Genomic DNA, 17,496 nt, shown 5'->3' with positions numbered 1-17,496 from the left:
AGTTGCCCCCAATGCCAGAGGGAGGTAGTTTCAATGACTGCTGGAAGGTGATTTTGCTCTGTAGCTCTTCAGCTTTTGTGCTCAGAAGCCAGATGCTCATTAACATCCTTTCAAGAATGCAATCTTGTGCCTTGAAAAGATGTACTGAGGGTGTAAAAACTGTAGGATTACGTAACAGGCTGGTTGAGTTTGAGATCGTTGCAGCCTCTGCATTAGTACATGGTCAAGTATGAAGTGGCCAGGGATTAAATTTGATAAATTTCTTTATTTTCAGCTGTGTTAGGTGTTGCCTGAAAGGTGAAGCCAGGTCCTGCCCCTCCTCTACCAAGGAGTGCAGTTTTCAACAAAGGGCTTACTTTTGGCCTGCTGCCCCTTGGGATGGACAGGCCACACAGACATGTGATCTGCTGTCACCTGCAGGCAAAAAGCTGCTGATTTCATCTTTAATTAGATATCAAAACTAAAAGCTTGATATCAATATAATCAATGTAAATATAATTATAAATAGGTGTAATATATAATTATAATTATAATTATGAATTAGTGTAAATGTAAATTTAATGTAAAAACTAGAAACAGTCAACAATAGATGGAAGTCACTTTAGCTAAATGTAGGCTAAACCGCATGAACTCTTGTGCCCAGGTCTTTCGCTGAAGAATGGAAGATCGAAACATCAGTGACACCGTAGAAAATATGAGCACCGATCACAAAATTTCAAGATACTATGAAGATGAAATCAATTATTATTACATCCAGAATATAGTGATATGGATCATCATCAGCATCAGTCTTCCTCTAACTGTCATGGCCTTGTACTTTCTGGTGAGTACATTATGACCTATATTTAGATATTACACTTACCAATGCAAGTATATATATATATATAATCAGGTCTGTCTGTCTGTCCACACCTTGTAACTAAATGTCTACAGTATGTTTCCATTTCCATATATACAGATATTAGGGATGCACTGATACCAATACGAGTATCGGCATCGGCTCTGATACTCAGTGTGTGTACTGGTACTCGTAAAAGACATCCGATACAAATGCTTACCGATACCACTTATGGCCGTTTGACATTCACAGTTCAGTGCAGCAGGTGGAATAATGTGTGTGGAGTGTGAAGAGTGTGGAGATTTTACAAAATAAATGACGGTGATAAAAGTAACGCTGACTGTGACAGTAACGTTAAAGGCACAGACAGATACGGATGCAGCGTTCTGTCCGTCCTCTGCGTACATTCCATCTGTTTACCAGGTGCTCGCAGATGCGTAAACAGAATGAGAATACCAGCGGGTGTACAGAGCGGTGCCGCCAGCAGAAGTGAAAACGAAACTTATTACTCATTTGTCTTTTCTCTACCTGCTGAAGCTAAGCTGTTGAACCGTAACAGTGAAAACGCTGCAATACCAGTATCACATTAATCACATCCTTTGTCGTCTCCATGTTTATTATTTCTGACTTTCTTCTTCTTCTCAAAAACTTTACTCTTCTTCGTAGTATTTGTTCAGTATGGCTAATTAAGAGCAGCGCCCCCTGGTGGATTAATTGAGAAACTATCATTCCAACACATTAAATGTCAGTTGCAGCACTTTTTTCCAGTCAGACTAATGACAACGACAATAAAGCACATTTACAAAAGGAACTAAGAACTGGAATGGGATTATTAAGTACTCGTATCGGTATTCGATATCGGCAAGTACTCAAATGTAAGTACTCGTACTCGGTCTGGGAAAAAAGTGGTATCGGTGCATCCCTAATATGTGTGTATATACATATATATACATATACATACACACACGTGTGTGTGTATATATATATATATATATGTGTGTGTGTGTGTGTGTGTATATGTATATATGTGTGTGTGTATATATATATATATATATATATATATATATATATATATATATATACACACATACATACATACACACACATGTGTGTATATGTATGTATATATATATATAGATAGATATGCATTTTTTTACCTAAAAGAGGTAGTACAATAGAAACAAACATGAAAGATGATGAAGATTTTTCCATTTTCTCAAAAGAACAAAAGTTGCTCTGAAGAAAAAAAAAACCCATGCATTGTATTATATTTCAGCAGGATTGCTTTGCTGGTCCAGTACAATTGATCCAAAACAATTGATGACAGAAACATGGGTGGGAAAGTAAACTGATTAAGCATACACTTGTTATCTTGTAGGTGCAAGATAAAAACATTCAGACCTATGTCATCAATCTCTTCATCTCTGATGTCATTCAGCTCTGCTGCCTGGTCATTGTAACTGCAGATCCAAAACAAGAGATAGTCCTTGTCTGTCTGATGATTTACTGGTATGCTGAAATGACCAGTATCAACTTCATGGTTTGTGTTGCCTTTGAACGGTAGGTATCTGTCAGTCTGTGTGTAGATACTTCCATGTGTGTTAACCATTATTATATATGTTAATATTACATATGTTTGGGTTGTGTTACAGATATTTAGCCATCGCCCATCCATTGTGGTACCGTTTCAGCCGATCCGTCAAGATTAATGCAGTGGTTTGTGTTGTGGTCTGGCTCCTTTCTGTTGTCTTAGCTGTTCCAATGTTTTTTCTTTATGAAGAGGGGATCGCTGTAATAATGAGTGCCACCTTCCACCTCCTTCCCTTTCCCTGTTTCATCTTCTTCTTGGTTGGGGCAGTTCGAGCCCTATCTGCAGCCATTCACCTCAACTCTGTTGAAAAACGACGAATCATTGGAACATTGGTGTTACCCATTCTTACTTACTCAATGCTATTCACTCCTTTTATTATTAGGCATTTTGTAGAGGAAATAATTAGCATGAAGATAACAATTATCATTTTCATATGTATTTCTTTGAGTCCTCTTGCAAATGTTATTCTGTATGTTTTCATCAGGAGAGGGTTTCTGGACAAACTGTTGGTCTCTCTCTGTTGTAAAATGGATGAGAATGAGAATAACACAAGTGAGACGGCATTGTAGAAAATTAGAGGGAGAAGTGTAGGACAAAAAACAGCTGTCCTCTAATTTTTCAATGTTATTTTATGTGTAACAGTAGGGTGACTATATTTCAGGGATTAAAGCACAAATTTTTCGTCTGACTGAAAATTTTCTTCTGGTCAAAATCATTGGCCACTTTTAAAAATGATGCAATACAATACTACTATAGCATACAAGTTTATATAGTCAAATTTGGCAATACTGTAAAACACACTGAATGGGAGAGTGTACAGGTGTAGAAGATTAGTAACATGGATAGAGAAAATGTCATGAGTGGTATTGGTGGGGGGTCCTCCCCCAGAAAATTTTTAAAGCTTCAGGCCAATTTTGGTGCTCTCTGGTTAATTTTACAGGGTATAAAAACTTTTGAAGCAAGTGAAAATAACTAGAAGAAAACCTTACTGCAAAAAATGAGTGAAAAACTTTTTATTTAACAATTTAGGAACTCCTAAAATATAACTCCAACAGCACATGAATTTTGGGGAAAATGTCTGTGTAAATGTAACCCTAACCAACTAATCTTCAGCTTCTCAGATTGATGGAGGATCAGGACTTTTTTTTTTACCATTGGAACCATACAGAATTTTCTTGTGGCAAACAACGCACATGCACGCACCAGGCTGCTTCATTTTTTTGCACCATGATCTAATTGGAGTTCCATCGTCTCCCTTCTCATCAAGCCATGCCCACCTCCATCTATTTTTCACGCATCTCTCAATAGTTACCACTTCAGCACCTTCCTCTACAAACGTGTCCATGATGTCGTATATGCCAGCCAAAATAATCTGTATGTCGTCAAACCTGCGTCCACAACCCCCTCCCGCCAATATCGTGTTCTCTTTTGATTGGAAGAAATTACGTCAACTGAAACAGAAATTATATTCCGTTACAGATACTCTCTGAGGGTATTTAAAATACAGTGGCTTTGCAAATACCATACTCATTCATTCAATTTTATCTTTGTACTGTACCACACAGATAGAAATAAGATGCTAAACGGGTCAAAATAAAGCACTTATGCAGTCGGGCGCGTAACCGCGTAAGGCCACGGCACGCACAGCCGCACGGACGGGAAGGGCACATACACACAAACACACACACTAGTCATATACCAGCAAGAGGAGATAAGCTATTAACCCAAACATGAAGGTCCATGTAGATCAGTTCTGTCTTCTTCCCTTTTCGCTGTGGTTCTTTCATAATGAAAGCTACTTGTTAGCACTAAATTAAAGTTAGCGTCTGGAGGCTGAACTTCCGTAAAGCTGAACTTGTCCATGTGTTTCTGAGGCTCAGAATGAGCAGCGTTTCCTTCCAAACATAAATAGTCATCAATCTCTCCTCCCGACATAAAAATAAAGAAGTCATCTTATTATCATCACTGTTAAACCTGTCAGCCCCCTGTGCCTTTACCTGTGTTAAACACCTGCAGACCCAGGACAGGATCGCGGTGCCGACTGGACTCCGCAAAACACGTGGTGAAGTTACTTCAATATGACTTTTTACCCCCCTCAGTTTTTCCATTTGATGGAAATCCGTCGTGGTGACAGAGAACTTTAATCCCTGCTATATTTTGACTTCCAATAAACAGACAAAATGGAACTGAATTTTTACAGGTTTTTATTGAATAAGGCACTGAGAATGTTCCATCAATAAAAGATTTAGCATGTTCAACAAGTACTTGAATTTTGGCCCATTAGTTTTTTGTTTTGGGTCTCTAAATCAGTCCAGCGGTTTTTTTTAAAACCTGGTTGAACTCCATTAAGCAGTCCCTCCCAGCTGTAAACAAAGGCCACCACTGCACTGCAGACACTTCCAAGGAGTGCTTCTTTTGTACACAGTGCACTGTTGCCTATGCTGGTCTTCTGCCTCTTTTCCATCTCTACAATGCTTGTAGACTTGAAGACTTGCTACCCATGTGAACACACAAACCTGCATTACTGTTATCAGAAGACATCCTAAAAATGAAAGACCACATCAGATTCATCTCGAGGAATTCTTGACAACAGCAGATCAATAGAAAATGTAATAAATGTAACACTAGTTAGAATCACAAAGTTCATCAACTGTGCAATTAATGCCAATTCAAAAAACCAGTACATTATGACCTGCATTTACATATTACACTTATCCCTGCAAAGATGTTATAATCAGGTCTGTCTGTCCACACATGTAACTAAATGTCCACAGCATGTTTCCATTTTCTTTCTTTCTTTCTGTCTGTCTGTCTGTCTGTCTGTCTGTCTGTCTGTCTGTCTGTCTGTCTGTCTTCCTTCCTTCCTTCCTTCCTTCCTTCCTTCCTTCCTTCCTCCCTCCCTCCCTCCCTCCCTCCCTCCCAAAATATTTTTTGGCCCAAACAAGAAAGTCCAGAGGAAACAGACAGGAAAAATGGGGACAGAGCAAGGAGATGACATGCAGTAAAGGACTTGGGCCATGTGATGAAAGTCAACTGAACATGCACATATAAGATAAACACATTCAGACCTATGTCATCAATCTCCTCATCTCTGGTCAAAAGTAAGCTCTCAGTACATCTTTTCAAGACACAAGATTGCATTCTTGAAACAATGCTATCAGTAGGGTATGACTGACTTTCTGAGCACGCCAGCTGAGGAGCTACAGGGCAAACCCGTAAACCTGGTGATATGGTGATGATATGATATATGTGTAAATGATTCAAACAGTATCAAAATATGACTTGTCTCTCTCCACTGACTGTAATACAACTGTGGTGTTGTAAAACTGTCAAATCTAAGAGTTGAAGATTTCTCCGCAGCTTCAACATGACCAGACTGTAGTGATTTTTGCCTCTTTATTAAAATTTTTCGGGAACATCTATTTTATAGTTGGCAGCTGTTAATGGCTTGTATCACGTGTGATATATGTAGTTGATACACAATTCAGATGGTATTAAGGCATTGTTTTTCCCCATTGGCTGCCTTTCCTTTTGTTTTCTACAGATCAGTGCCATAGGGCACAATGGAACCGAGAGACAAAATTAGAGGTAGAAATGCAGGACATAAGTCTATAACTCTAATCTTTCTATATTGATTTTTGTGTAATATTAAAGTGTACAGTATGTGTATCCCACAAGGTTATTATCGTTAACAAAAACTAATGAAATGACGAAAACTAGAATTGTAAAAACATTTCTGTTAACTGAAATAAATAAAAACTATAATTAAAAGAAAAAATGATAACTAATTGAAACTGTATTGTGTGCTTACAAAACTAACTAAACGTATTAAAATTCTGGATAAAATTCCCTTCGTTTCATCTTTGTCAATGTCAGATTGATATAAAACCGATTTATTTCCCTCAAGCAATTTTACCTGCTGGCACTATATGATATTTAACGGTCCTTCACTTCTTGTCACTTGTCATTTAGGCGTCTCCCCCTCCCCACTCTACCTGGAAACATGGAGACTAAAATAGGGAGAAAACAGCAGAGTCCTGTCTCGGATTTATTTGAATTCAACAGTGAAGAAGATAAAAGATATAAAGAAACTAAAACTAAACTAAAACTAAGCATTTAGAAAATAATGAAAACTAATTAAAACTACCTGAATTAGAGAAAAAAATCAAAACTAAATAAAACTAAACTATAATGAAAAATCTAAAACTATTATAACCTTGGTATCCAAAGCTTTTTAAAATTGCTGTCTTGGGGTGGTCAGTAATGATATATTATAAATGTATGGCACATGTTAGATGTGTTACTGTACATGCTGTATTTTGCAGGTACTTTCATTGCAATGCAAATATAATTTAAAGTTGCTGTAATTAATTTTGTTCAAATCATCTGTAAAAAAGATATAAATATAAACTGTTGAATGAAAATGTCTGAGTGCTGACTAGATTTGTTTTATAGGTGTAACTTTCACATTAATTTGTATTTTAACCCTTTCATGCACAGTGGTCACTACAGTGGACAGCTATTCTACAGCTGTTCTCTTGTATATTCATGGGTTTTGTTGTTTTAGTTCCATATCAGCCAACACAGTGGATGCCTATGCACCATCCCATATAATGACAATCATATTATTACTGTAACTTTGCTGTTCTTGATAAACTTGATCTGCACTAACATGTTTGAGTGTAAATCAATTGTTATTTGTAAGACAAAAAGTTTTTTGTTTTTCATATCATCTACATGAAGTGAGTAACAACTAGCATTAGAATATGTTAAAATGTGAGAAAACATCAGATTAGCACAGTGGTTCCCAACATTTTTTGGCTTGTGACCCCATTTTAACATCACATATTAATGGCGACCCCAGACATTCAAAATGGAGACATTTTTTTGCTAAAATTTGTTTTCAATCATGTAATAGTTTGTTATACTATGTCACAAATAAACATTAATTTTAGACTACATTTAGGCTATATAATATATTTATTGCACCTTTTTAAATTTTTATAAGGAAAAGTGTGTGGTGTTTTAATTATAATGACACATATATTGAATCATTCCAACATATTTTTTCTAATTTTTTTTTTTTTTAATCAATTAGTAGAAACTTCAGGCGACCCCATTTGAATTCCAGGCGACCCCCCGTGGGGTCCCGATCCCAAGCTTGAAAAACACTGAATTAGCAGGATTAAAATGTTTGAATTTCATTGTTTTTATCTCACTTTCTGATACTGGGTTTTAAACACGTTTCTTCAATTCAAAAATTAAATGCATGGACATTTTTGTACCTACACTTTTGTAACTGAAAAAAAAAAAAAAAAAAAAAACCTCAATCGCAATTTTTTTTTCATGCCTAAGGAGGAATAAAAACACTCAAGAAAAAATCTTGACAAAGGTTCTCATAATTCATGCATAATGCACGTGCACTTCTACTTTTCCTATTCATTTTTAATATTTTGCATGTTCACCCTATAAGAGTATAGGGCAGTGTTTTTCAACCTTGGGGTCAGAACCCCATGTGGGGTCGCCTGGAATTCAAATGGGGTTGCCTGAAATTTCAAGTAATTGATTAAAAAAAAAAAAAAAAAAACTTGCTAATAAAAAAATATATGATGACTGTGGAAAGACTTCCGGGTTAGGCCAATGTCGGAGTAGGTCACACGCCGGGAGAGCTCTGTTGAAATTCTGACTAACTTTTGAGTTAAAAGTGCTTTATTACCAGAAATAACTAATTTCGAAAGGTCCATAACTCTTGCAAACATGGGGAACCCATCCATAAAACCAAACCAACCTACAGTCGAACAATCTGCAGAGAACAGCCAAAACGACTGGTCTCAAGCTAGCCAAGCCGAGTAACATGCTAATGCGGCTAACAACACGCCGCTAACCTTGGCAGATATGGAGAGACTTCTCACATCAATGGAGGCCCACATCATTGCCAAGCTGTCTGACCAACTCTGCTGACCGAGCTACTATCGACCGACATGACCAGACAATTCAACACATGGAAAGAGCCTTAAATGACATGGAGACCAGGCTAGCAACTCTTGAATCGACCTGCTTAACACTGTCTAATGAAAACACCGCTCTCAAACTCAAGACGGATGATCTTGAAAACAGGTCCAGTCGCAATAACATCCGCATAACCGGCTTACCTGAAAAAGTTGAGGGCTCGCAGCCATCTGCCTTCAGTGAGATATTCCTGAAAGAAACTTTCGGTGCGGGAGCTTTTTCAACTCCGACGACAGTTGGCAGGGCGCACAGAGTTTCCAACGGCCGTGTGAAACAGGACGGTCCTCCCCAGTCCCTCATCACGCGGATCCACCACTATCAAACCAAGGAACGTATCCTGAAGTTGGCCAGGGAGGCTGGATCGCTTTCCTTCCGTGGGTCTGAAATACACATCTACCCGGATTACAGTGCCGAGGTGTCCAAGAGAAGATCGGCGTATTCTGCGGTCAAATTACAGCTGAGAAATGCCGGATTCGTGTACAGCGCAGGTGTCAAATTTGCGGGCCAGATTGGCCCGCCAAAGGGTCCAATCTGGCCCGTAGGGTGAATTTGTAAAATGCAAAAATTACACTGAAGATATTAATCAATAGTGTAAAAATCATGTTATTTCAGGTTCCATACATACACGTATAAACCAATTAGATCTCAAATGGGTCAGACCAGAAAAATACTGTCATAATAACCTATAAATAATGACAACTGCAGATGTTATCTTTGTTTTAGTGTAAAAAAGTAAAATTACATGAACATGTTTACATTTACAAACTATCCTTTTACAAAAAATGTGAATAACCTGAAGAAATATGAACAATATGAAATGTCTTGAGAAAAGTAAATGCAATTTCATCAATATTATACCTGTTGCTAAATGTTTTGTGTATTTGTAATTGTAATGTAAGTTGTAATGTGCATGTGTAAATGATAAACTGATGCAGAATATTGTTAAACTGCACTTGTTTTTCTTAAGACATTTCAAATTCTTGTTATTCAGATTTTTAAGGAAACAATGTAGTTTTACTTATTTCACTGGTATTATTTTACTGGTCCGGCCCACTTGAGATCATATTGGGGTGAATGTGGCCCCTGAACTAAAATGAGTTTGACACCCCTGGTGTACAGGATGCTTTTCCCTGCTAAACTCCAGATTACTGACAAGAACAGCCAGAAACACTCCTTTGCATCTCCCATAGAGATTTCTACCTTTCTTCAAAACAACCAGCCCAACGCATCTCCTGCTCAATCCTCTTCAGGAATTACTGACTGAAAACTTTTCCAGGACAGCTAGACTTTAAGGTATTTACTGACGGCTTTGCAAGCTACCCTCACAAGACGTTCAGTTTAGCTTGAAATGTTCATGCGAGAAGTTGAAGCTGCTCCTGTGAGATGTTAAAGTCACTTCAGAGACTTCAAAGCTATTCCTGTGAGATGTTGAAGCTTGTATGCTTTGTTATGACTTCTTTAAACTGGTTGTATATATTCAATTACTGAAGTTAATGCATTCACCTTATTGTTACCCTAGTTATTAGTATGGCTGTACAGTATTCTTGCACAGAGTCCTGTGCTAAATACAGCACTTTATTTTTATATTTACGTAATAACAGAGTTCTAATGAAAGTTAGCTGCTCTTAAACTGTTAGTTAAGGGCACTTTTCGATCCCCCAGTACTTACCAAGTTCTTTCTCAGCTTATCACCATTAGTTTTAACTTACGTTCCTTTTTTATTTATTTATTTTTTTTTGTTTTTCTTCTTCTTCCTCCCTTCCTTTTTTCTTTCTTCTTCCACCCCTCCGCCCCCAATGGCCTCCGTCATCTGCATAACTCACCCCCATAACTGCTAGGACATGGCGATTGCATCAAACCATAACTCTAATTGCACTGTAAATTTTGTCTCTTTAAATGTTAAAGGTATGAATACCTGGCTGAAAAGACAAAAAAATATGGTCCTACCTTCAGCAGTTAAATTCAGACATAGTTTTCCTACAGGAAACACACCTCAAAAACAACCATGTTAACTACCTTAAAAAAAAGCTGGGTGGCTCAAGTATTCCACTCACAGTTCAATGCCAAAGCCAGGGGAACAGCTATTCTCATACGTAAAAATATTCCATTTCAAGTTAAAGAGGTCATTTCAGATGTACATGGTAGATTTGTCATTGTTTTGGGCCAGTTATTTGCCAGTCTTGTTACTTTAGTCAGTGTTTACACCCCAAACTATGACGACTGTAATTTTTTTTACCAAACTATTCTCCACAATACCCGATAAAAATAATCACAACTTGATAATTGGAGGTGATTTTAACTGTGCTCTCCACACGGTGCTGGACAGGTCATCAACCAGAGCCCAATCTCTCACTAAATCTGCGAAAGTCATCAATGATTTAATTCTTCAGAATCGTGTTTCAGATGTTTGGAGATTTAAATTCAGCAGTAAAAAAGCATTTTCATTCTTCTCTAATGTCCATCACACATACACGCGAATTGACTATTTTCTTCTAGACAACAGATTACTTGGGAATGTTAACTCTTGCACATATCACAGCATCTCCATATCAGATCATGGAGCTGTTTCATTTTGTATACAGGTGCCAAACTGCTACAGGCCGTCTCGTAACTGGAGATTTAACCCATTTCTCATTGCTGATAAAGATTTTGTTAACCATCTCTCCTCTCAAATTTCTTTCTTTCTTGAAACCAACACCTCCCCAGAAATTTCTCATGCAACACTATGGGAGACCCTTAAAGCCTATCTTCATGGACAAATAATTGAATATGCCTCCAGAGCCAAAAAAGCGAGGAACTCCAAACTTGATGTGATTTCAAAATTAATTGATGAAATTGACAGCCAGTACTCATCTTCGCCATGCCCAACACTATTTAAAGAAAGGCAAACAGAACATGACTTACTTTCCACAGATAAAGCCACATATTTACTTCTAAAAACCCAATCCAATATTTATGACTCAGGTGACAAGGCCAGTAAGCTACTAGGTCGTCAAGCTCAATCCTCTCGCCTTATCACTAAAATTAACAGTAAAGCAGGTGAAACAATTACGGACCATAAAGAAATAAATAACACTTTCAAACTGTATTACAGTAACTTATACAGCTCAGAATGTGACTATAACCTCACGCATCTCAACAACTTTTTTGATAACCTTACCCTTCCTTCAGTCACTGCAGTGCAAAACTCTTCATTGAACGGTGAAATCCGAGACGCAGAGATTTTGGAAGCAATCAGATCTCTAAAATGTAACAAAACACCTGGCCCAGATGGCTATATATCTGAATTTTATTTAAAAATTTGGTCTCATGCTGTTCCCCTTGCTCCAAAACATGTTCAATGAATCCTTGTCATCTGGATTTCTCCCACAGACTTTGAGTCAAGCTGCAATAACACTTTTGCTAAAAGGTGAGAAAGATCCTCACCAGTGCACTTCCTATTGCCCTATCTCTCTACTGAATGTGGACTACAAAATTTTATCCAAGGTTCTTGCTGCAAGACTAGAGAAGGTTATCCCACAAATAATTTCAGCAGATCAAACAGGCTTTATCCAGAATAGGCAGTCAAGTTCAAATCTTAGAAGACTGTTTAACATTATTTATTCCTCTCCATCACACTTACCAGAAATGGTAATTGCTCTTGACGCTGAAAAAGCATTTGATTGTGGAGTGGAGTGGCAATATTTATTTATGACATTAAAAAGATTTGGATTTGAAGATTCTTTTACCTCCAGGATAAAACTCCTGTATTTTCAACCGCTTTCCACTGTAATTACTAACGGGATACAATCTGAATATTTCCTTCTCGGCAGAGGCACATGCCAAGGCTGTAATCTTTCCCCTTTACTCTTTGCAGTTGCTGTTGAACCTTTAGCCATCGCTCTTAGACAATCTGAGGACTTTCAAGGCATAGATTGAGGTGGCCTCACACATAAAATATCCTTATATGCAGATGACATTCTTTTATATATCTCTGAGCCATTAAAATCTGTTCCCACCATTCTCAACATCCTAACTCAATTTGGAAAGCTCTCCGGCTATAAAATCAACTTTGATAAAAGTGAAATGCTCCCTCTTAACCAATCAGCCTCTTTAATACCTCTGTCAAATTTCCCGTTCAGGGTTGTCAAAAAAGGATTCAAATACCTTGGGGTTGAGATTACATCAACTTTTTCAAGCCTTTTTACCAAGAACTTCAGTATTTTATTTGAGAAATGTAAAAAAGACATGGATAGATGGTCAAATCTCCCACTATCCATAGCTGGCCGAATTAATCTAATTAAAGTGATTGTGTTACCAAAATTTTTGTATCTCTTTCAAAATATTCCTATTCTGATAAAGAAAACTTTTTTCAACTCACTGGAGAGGAGCATTTTATCATTTATCTGGAATGGTAGTCCACACAGAATTCAAAAAAGAGCACTTCAAAGACCCAAAAAACTTGCTGGACTTGCCCTCCCCAATTTTATCTATTATTATTGGGCTTTTAATATTAAAGCAATGCTTCATTGGATTGAGAAAGACTTACCGGGTAAATGTGAGAGCTGGGTGCAAATGGAACGCTCTTGTAGTCCATATAATTTGGGCTCTGTACTTGGAGCCTCATCCGCCCCCCCCTCAAGCACAATTTTGTTCCAATCCAGTGGTCAATCATTCTATTAGAATCTGGTCGCAATTTAGGAGACACTTCAAGTTACAAAAAACATCAGAGCACTCCCCCATTAACAACAATTATAATTTTCCACCCTCTCTTTCTGACTCTATCTTTGGAATTTGGTTTTCAAAGGGCATTTGCTCTGTTTCTAACCTTTATGTAGATGGAAGATTTGGGTCCTTTGCTCAGCTTTCCCAGATATTTGATTTACCGAAAACTCAATTTTTTCCATATCTCCAAGTCAGGCATTTTGTACAGAAAAATATTCCCGCCTTCCCTAAATTTCCAGCACACAATGAACTTGACCATATTCCCTCACTTTCTCCATATTGCAGAGGTTTAATTTCTACTCTCTATAACACAATATGTGATATTGCCCCTCACACACCCCAAGAAGTTAGGAGACTCTGGGAGAATGATCTAGGTGTGGAGATGACAGATGACCAGTGGGAGGCAACTCTTAATTTAATTAACACCTCTTCCCTTTGTGCCAGGCACAGCTTGATACAACTTAAAATTGTCTTAAGGGTACACTTGACTAAGGCAAGGCTGGCAAAAAATTTCTCAAATGTAGACCCATCTTCCCCTCGCTGTAAAGGCCAACCAGCTGATTATTTACATATGTTCTGGTCCTGTCCTAAACTCAGTACTTTTTGGGCCAACATTTTTGGTGCTTATTCAACAGTGTTTAAAAAAAAACATGTTGCCTAATCCCATGACTGCTTTATTCAGACTCAGACCTGAAACCTGCCCTCTTGAGAGTGAAGCTGCTGTGATCATAGCATTTTCATCCTTAATTGCAAGACGTCTCATTCTCCTCTCCTGGAAGAAACAAGCATCTCCAAACTTTACTAGATGGATTAGAGACTCTATGTACTTCCTTAAACTTGAGAAAATAAGATTTACTCTTAAAGGTTCCTTGCAAAAATTTAGAAAGACCTGGACTCCCTTCTTAGAATATCATGAGAGTTTACAAGAACCACTGAATAAGGATGAATAAGTGAATGGCGAGCCCCCCCCCCCCCCCCCCCCCGTTTTTTTTTTTTTTTTTTTTTGGGGGGGGGGGTTGTTTGTTTTTGAAACCTTTATGTCTTCCCTTTTTTTCTTTCTTTTTTTTCCCTCCTTGCTTATTATGGTTGCCCTTCTATTTTCTTATCTGTGATTATTATGTCATATTTTGGGCACCTCTTTTGTAATCTTTCCATAATTAAGAGAATTAAGTCCTCCTTGTAGATTCGAACTTGGTAGTAATAGGGGGATAATTGGGAGGGTAAGAAGGGGTGGTTGGGTGGGTGGGGAAAGGGCATATTCTCCTTATAGTTGTCCTCACTTAAACAATGTATGTATCTTATTTTCTACAGAAACATTGTTTGTGACTGTATGTGTGCATTGAAAACTTTAATAAAAAACTGTTAAAAGAGGAAAAAAATATATGGTGAGTTGACAGAGACAATCACAATACATAAAGGACATGACAAACTCTGAAGCTGAAACTGGAGCGCTGTGGTACTGTTTATCTTTCAAATGTTCATTGTGGCCGGTTTAAGATGCTGCAGCTCTTTCATAATTCATAGATTGAGTTATTTTTGTTCAGTATTATTTTGCAGCCTTGTAAATACAAACTCGAATGACTGTACATATCCTGACCAAGGAAAATAAAATTCTCACTTTGTGCAGTAATCTCAACCTGGCTTTTCTACCTCTGTCCATAATAATATACATTAAATGTTGTCTAAAATTAATGTTTATTTGCAACATAGTATTACATGATCAAAAACAAATTAATTTTAGCAAAAAAAAGGGGGTCTGGGGTCACCAGAAATTTGTGATGTTAAAATGGGGTCATGAGCCAAAAAAGGTTGGGAGTCACTGGTGTAGGGGATCTTTACTTCAAGTTTCATATTTGGAATTCCCCTGTTACCCTGTTCTCATCAGAGGAGTGTCTGCATCTGCTGCTCAATCCAAATCCAAAACTGGAAAATACAGTCGTATCTGACTGTCATTTTTGATCAGTGGTAGGTTTGACTGATTATTTGTTTTGATGCATTTTTACATCATCAGAATCATAACCCTGGTCCTGTTCATTTCTCCAGACAGGAACCTTACCTCACATGGTTCTTGTCCTCCATATGAAAGAGGACAGACAAGTCTGATTTTACCTCTTTCCCTGGATCTTCGACCTAAACATTTGCAAGAAGATCGTAAGAACACAGGAAACATTGGAAATGTTTATTGTAGAGTGAAAATATTTATTTACACTAGCACTTTCCAAATGTGTAATTGCCTGTTTATCATTACTATTGTTTTTATTGTTGTTAATATTACTATTTTACAAATTTCTTTCCTTTTTGTATTGTAATATTATGTTATAATATGAATAATAATGTAATAATATGTATACATTCTGTGTTGTGGTGCTACTGGAACCTTAATTTGCAGAGGGTTCTGCCCAAGGGATCAGTAAAGTTCTATCTAATCTAATCTAAGGTGAAGGGAAAAGGGCAAATGATAGTGTCGTTAGCTGGTGTACTGATATGTTAACATATTTATTGTGGCGGAAATGCAAAATAAGACCACAGGAAATACTGCGGCTGACTGACACAGAGAGCAAGTAGTACAACATATTTAAATACTTAGTTAGAAGTGACTCATCAGATGTATAGCCTGTGGTTAGACAACCAGATGAGGGAAGTTTGCATGAAAATAGGAAAAGGGCAAAAGGTTAGCTGTTGTAAAAATAGACCAGAAATGCCCCCCTCTGGTAGGTAAATTATTAAGACAGCCTGGGGATCAAATAAGCGCTAGCTCACAAGAAGTGAATAACTCTGCCTTACTGCCCAGAGCTTGACCTACAGTGGCGGCTGCTCGTCTTTCAGAGAGGGTGTGGTGGAAAAATTTACTTTTTATGTTTTATACTCTTTATATTTTATACTGTTAGTACATCTTCTTTTAATGCTGAGTCATTATTCATTATGTGTGATGTTTACCACTCTGTAACACCCCCAACCCAGGAACGGAGTTCTTGCCTTGAGTTAAAACCCAAACACCTAAATGTCTGAATGTGTAGATAGAGGATGGCGCCTGCACTCCAGATTGGATCCAAGCAAGGTTAGAGTGGAGAGGTCATCATGACCTCTTCACGGAGCAGAGAAGGAGTAGTATGGGGTGGTACGATGTACGTAAGGAATGACATCATAGTTTGAGGGGGTTGGATTTGGTTCTATATAATCTTTAGTTTTCTCTTGTTTAATCAGACTTCACTTACAGAGTTTCTCTGTGACTGACTTCTCAATAAATGCATTTATTTATTTTAACTCTAACTTTCTCTCCGCCTCTTTGTGTGTGGGTTATCAGTTGAACATTTCCATAACAGAGGGGAAGGTCATTGTCGGCTTACATCAAAAAAATTGTCAAATTATTTAAACATAAATTCGGCCTTCCATTCCTTTTTAAGAAAATGGTCAGTGATCTTATTGCACCAAGTAGGCGTCTTTTCCAGGGACTTGACCAGTGTCCTCTCAATGGGCAGCAGAGCTAGGCTGCTTAGACAGCTTTGGCCCATTGTGTTGTGGGTGTAGGACTTGAGCCTTTTTAAACAAGTGAAGCTCCTTTCCACACCTGCCGATGCAGCTCCAATTGTTGCCACTAGTGACAACAGTTTGTACAGCTGAGGCATTGCACTGTCCAGTTCCATATCTTTTAGAAAAATCAAGAAATCATAGTTTTCCCCTGTTACCTTGTAAGTCCTCATTCGAATACAGGACTTGATAGCTAGTTCACTCTGACCTAGCCAACAGGGGCGGCACCAAGGGGGGACATGGGGGGGCAAATGTCACAGTCACAACCTTTGCCCCCCTAGTTGCCCCTCCCCCACACAGATTTGGGCAAATCTTTGGGAAAATTTGGGCAATGAAGAAATATGAAAAATCCGTCAATGAATGCGTACATAACACATTTTGATACACTTATAATACAACCAGGCAGACAGTCCCCCCCACCCCCCCCACCCCCCAATACACGCATCTATAGAGGGTTCTCTCAAAGGCCAGCTGGTCACTGTCCAAAGCCCCACTGCTGTCTGCTTGTGGGTGCCGCTTATCAGTTGTGTGGTGACAGCTTACAATTACCAGGCTTACACTGTGTCTTCATACACCAGCTCAGGACTTGTTTCACAGAGGTAACCTCCAAGAAGTTATAAGAAGCTGCTATAGCAGCACCGTGGCTGTAACAGTTTTACTCTCCTCACCCAGCAGAAATCCAGTGTTTTCTATACAAGCTCTGTATATATATATATATATATATATATATATATATATATATATATATATATATACATATATATATGTGTATGTATGTGTGTGTGTATACATATATATATATATATATATATATATATATGTATTG

At 37.9% G+C, this 17,496-nt stretch overlaps 1 protein-coding gene across 1 annotated transcript; it reads left to right on the top strand.

The window, feature by feature from the left end:
• The first annotated feature begins 685 nt into the window (after nucleotides 1-685).
• On the top strand, nucleotides 686-3,208 carry LOC115433770 (mas-related G-protein coupled receptor member X4-like). The gene is made up of 3 exons (XM_030155262.1): nucleotides 686-823; nucleotides 2,217-2,398; nucleotides 2,491-3,208. The coding sequence occupies exons 1-3, from the start codon at nucleotides 695-697 to the stop codon at nucleotides 2,996-2,998; spliced, it is 819 nt and encodes a 272-aa protein (XP_030011122.1). The 5' UTR covers nucleotides 686-694; the 3' UTR covers nucleotides 2,999-3,208.
• Nucleotides 3,209-17,496: the final 14,288 nt, after the last annotated feature.

This window comes from Sphaeramia orbicularis, chromosome 15 (assembly GCF_902148855.1).
Source record: "Sphaeramia orbicularis chromosome 15, fSphaOr1.1, whole genome shotgun sequence".
Taxonomy (NCBI): Eukaryota; Metazoa; Chordata; class Actinopteri; order Kurtiformes; family Apogonidae; genus Sphaeramia; species Sphaeramia orbicularis.
This window is presented reverse-complemented; position numbering and strand designations above follow the sequence as displayed.

Coding starts and splice junctions, on each gene's coding strand:
- LOC115433770 (XM_030155262.1), top strand. CDS start 695: ATGAGCACCGATCACAAAATTTCAAGATACTATGAAGATGAAATCAAT. Junction 824..2,216: donor TCATGGCCTTGTACTTTCTG/GTGAGTACATTA, acceptor GTTATCTTGTAG/GTGCAAGATAAAAACATTCA. Junction 2,399..2,490: donor GTTTGTGTTGCCTTTGAACG/GTAGGTATCTGT, acceptor GTTGTGTTACAG/ATATTTAGCCATCGCCCATC.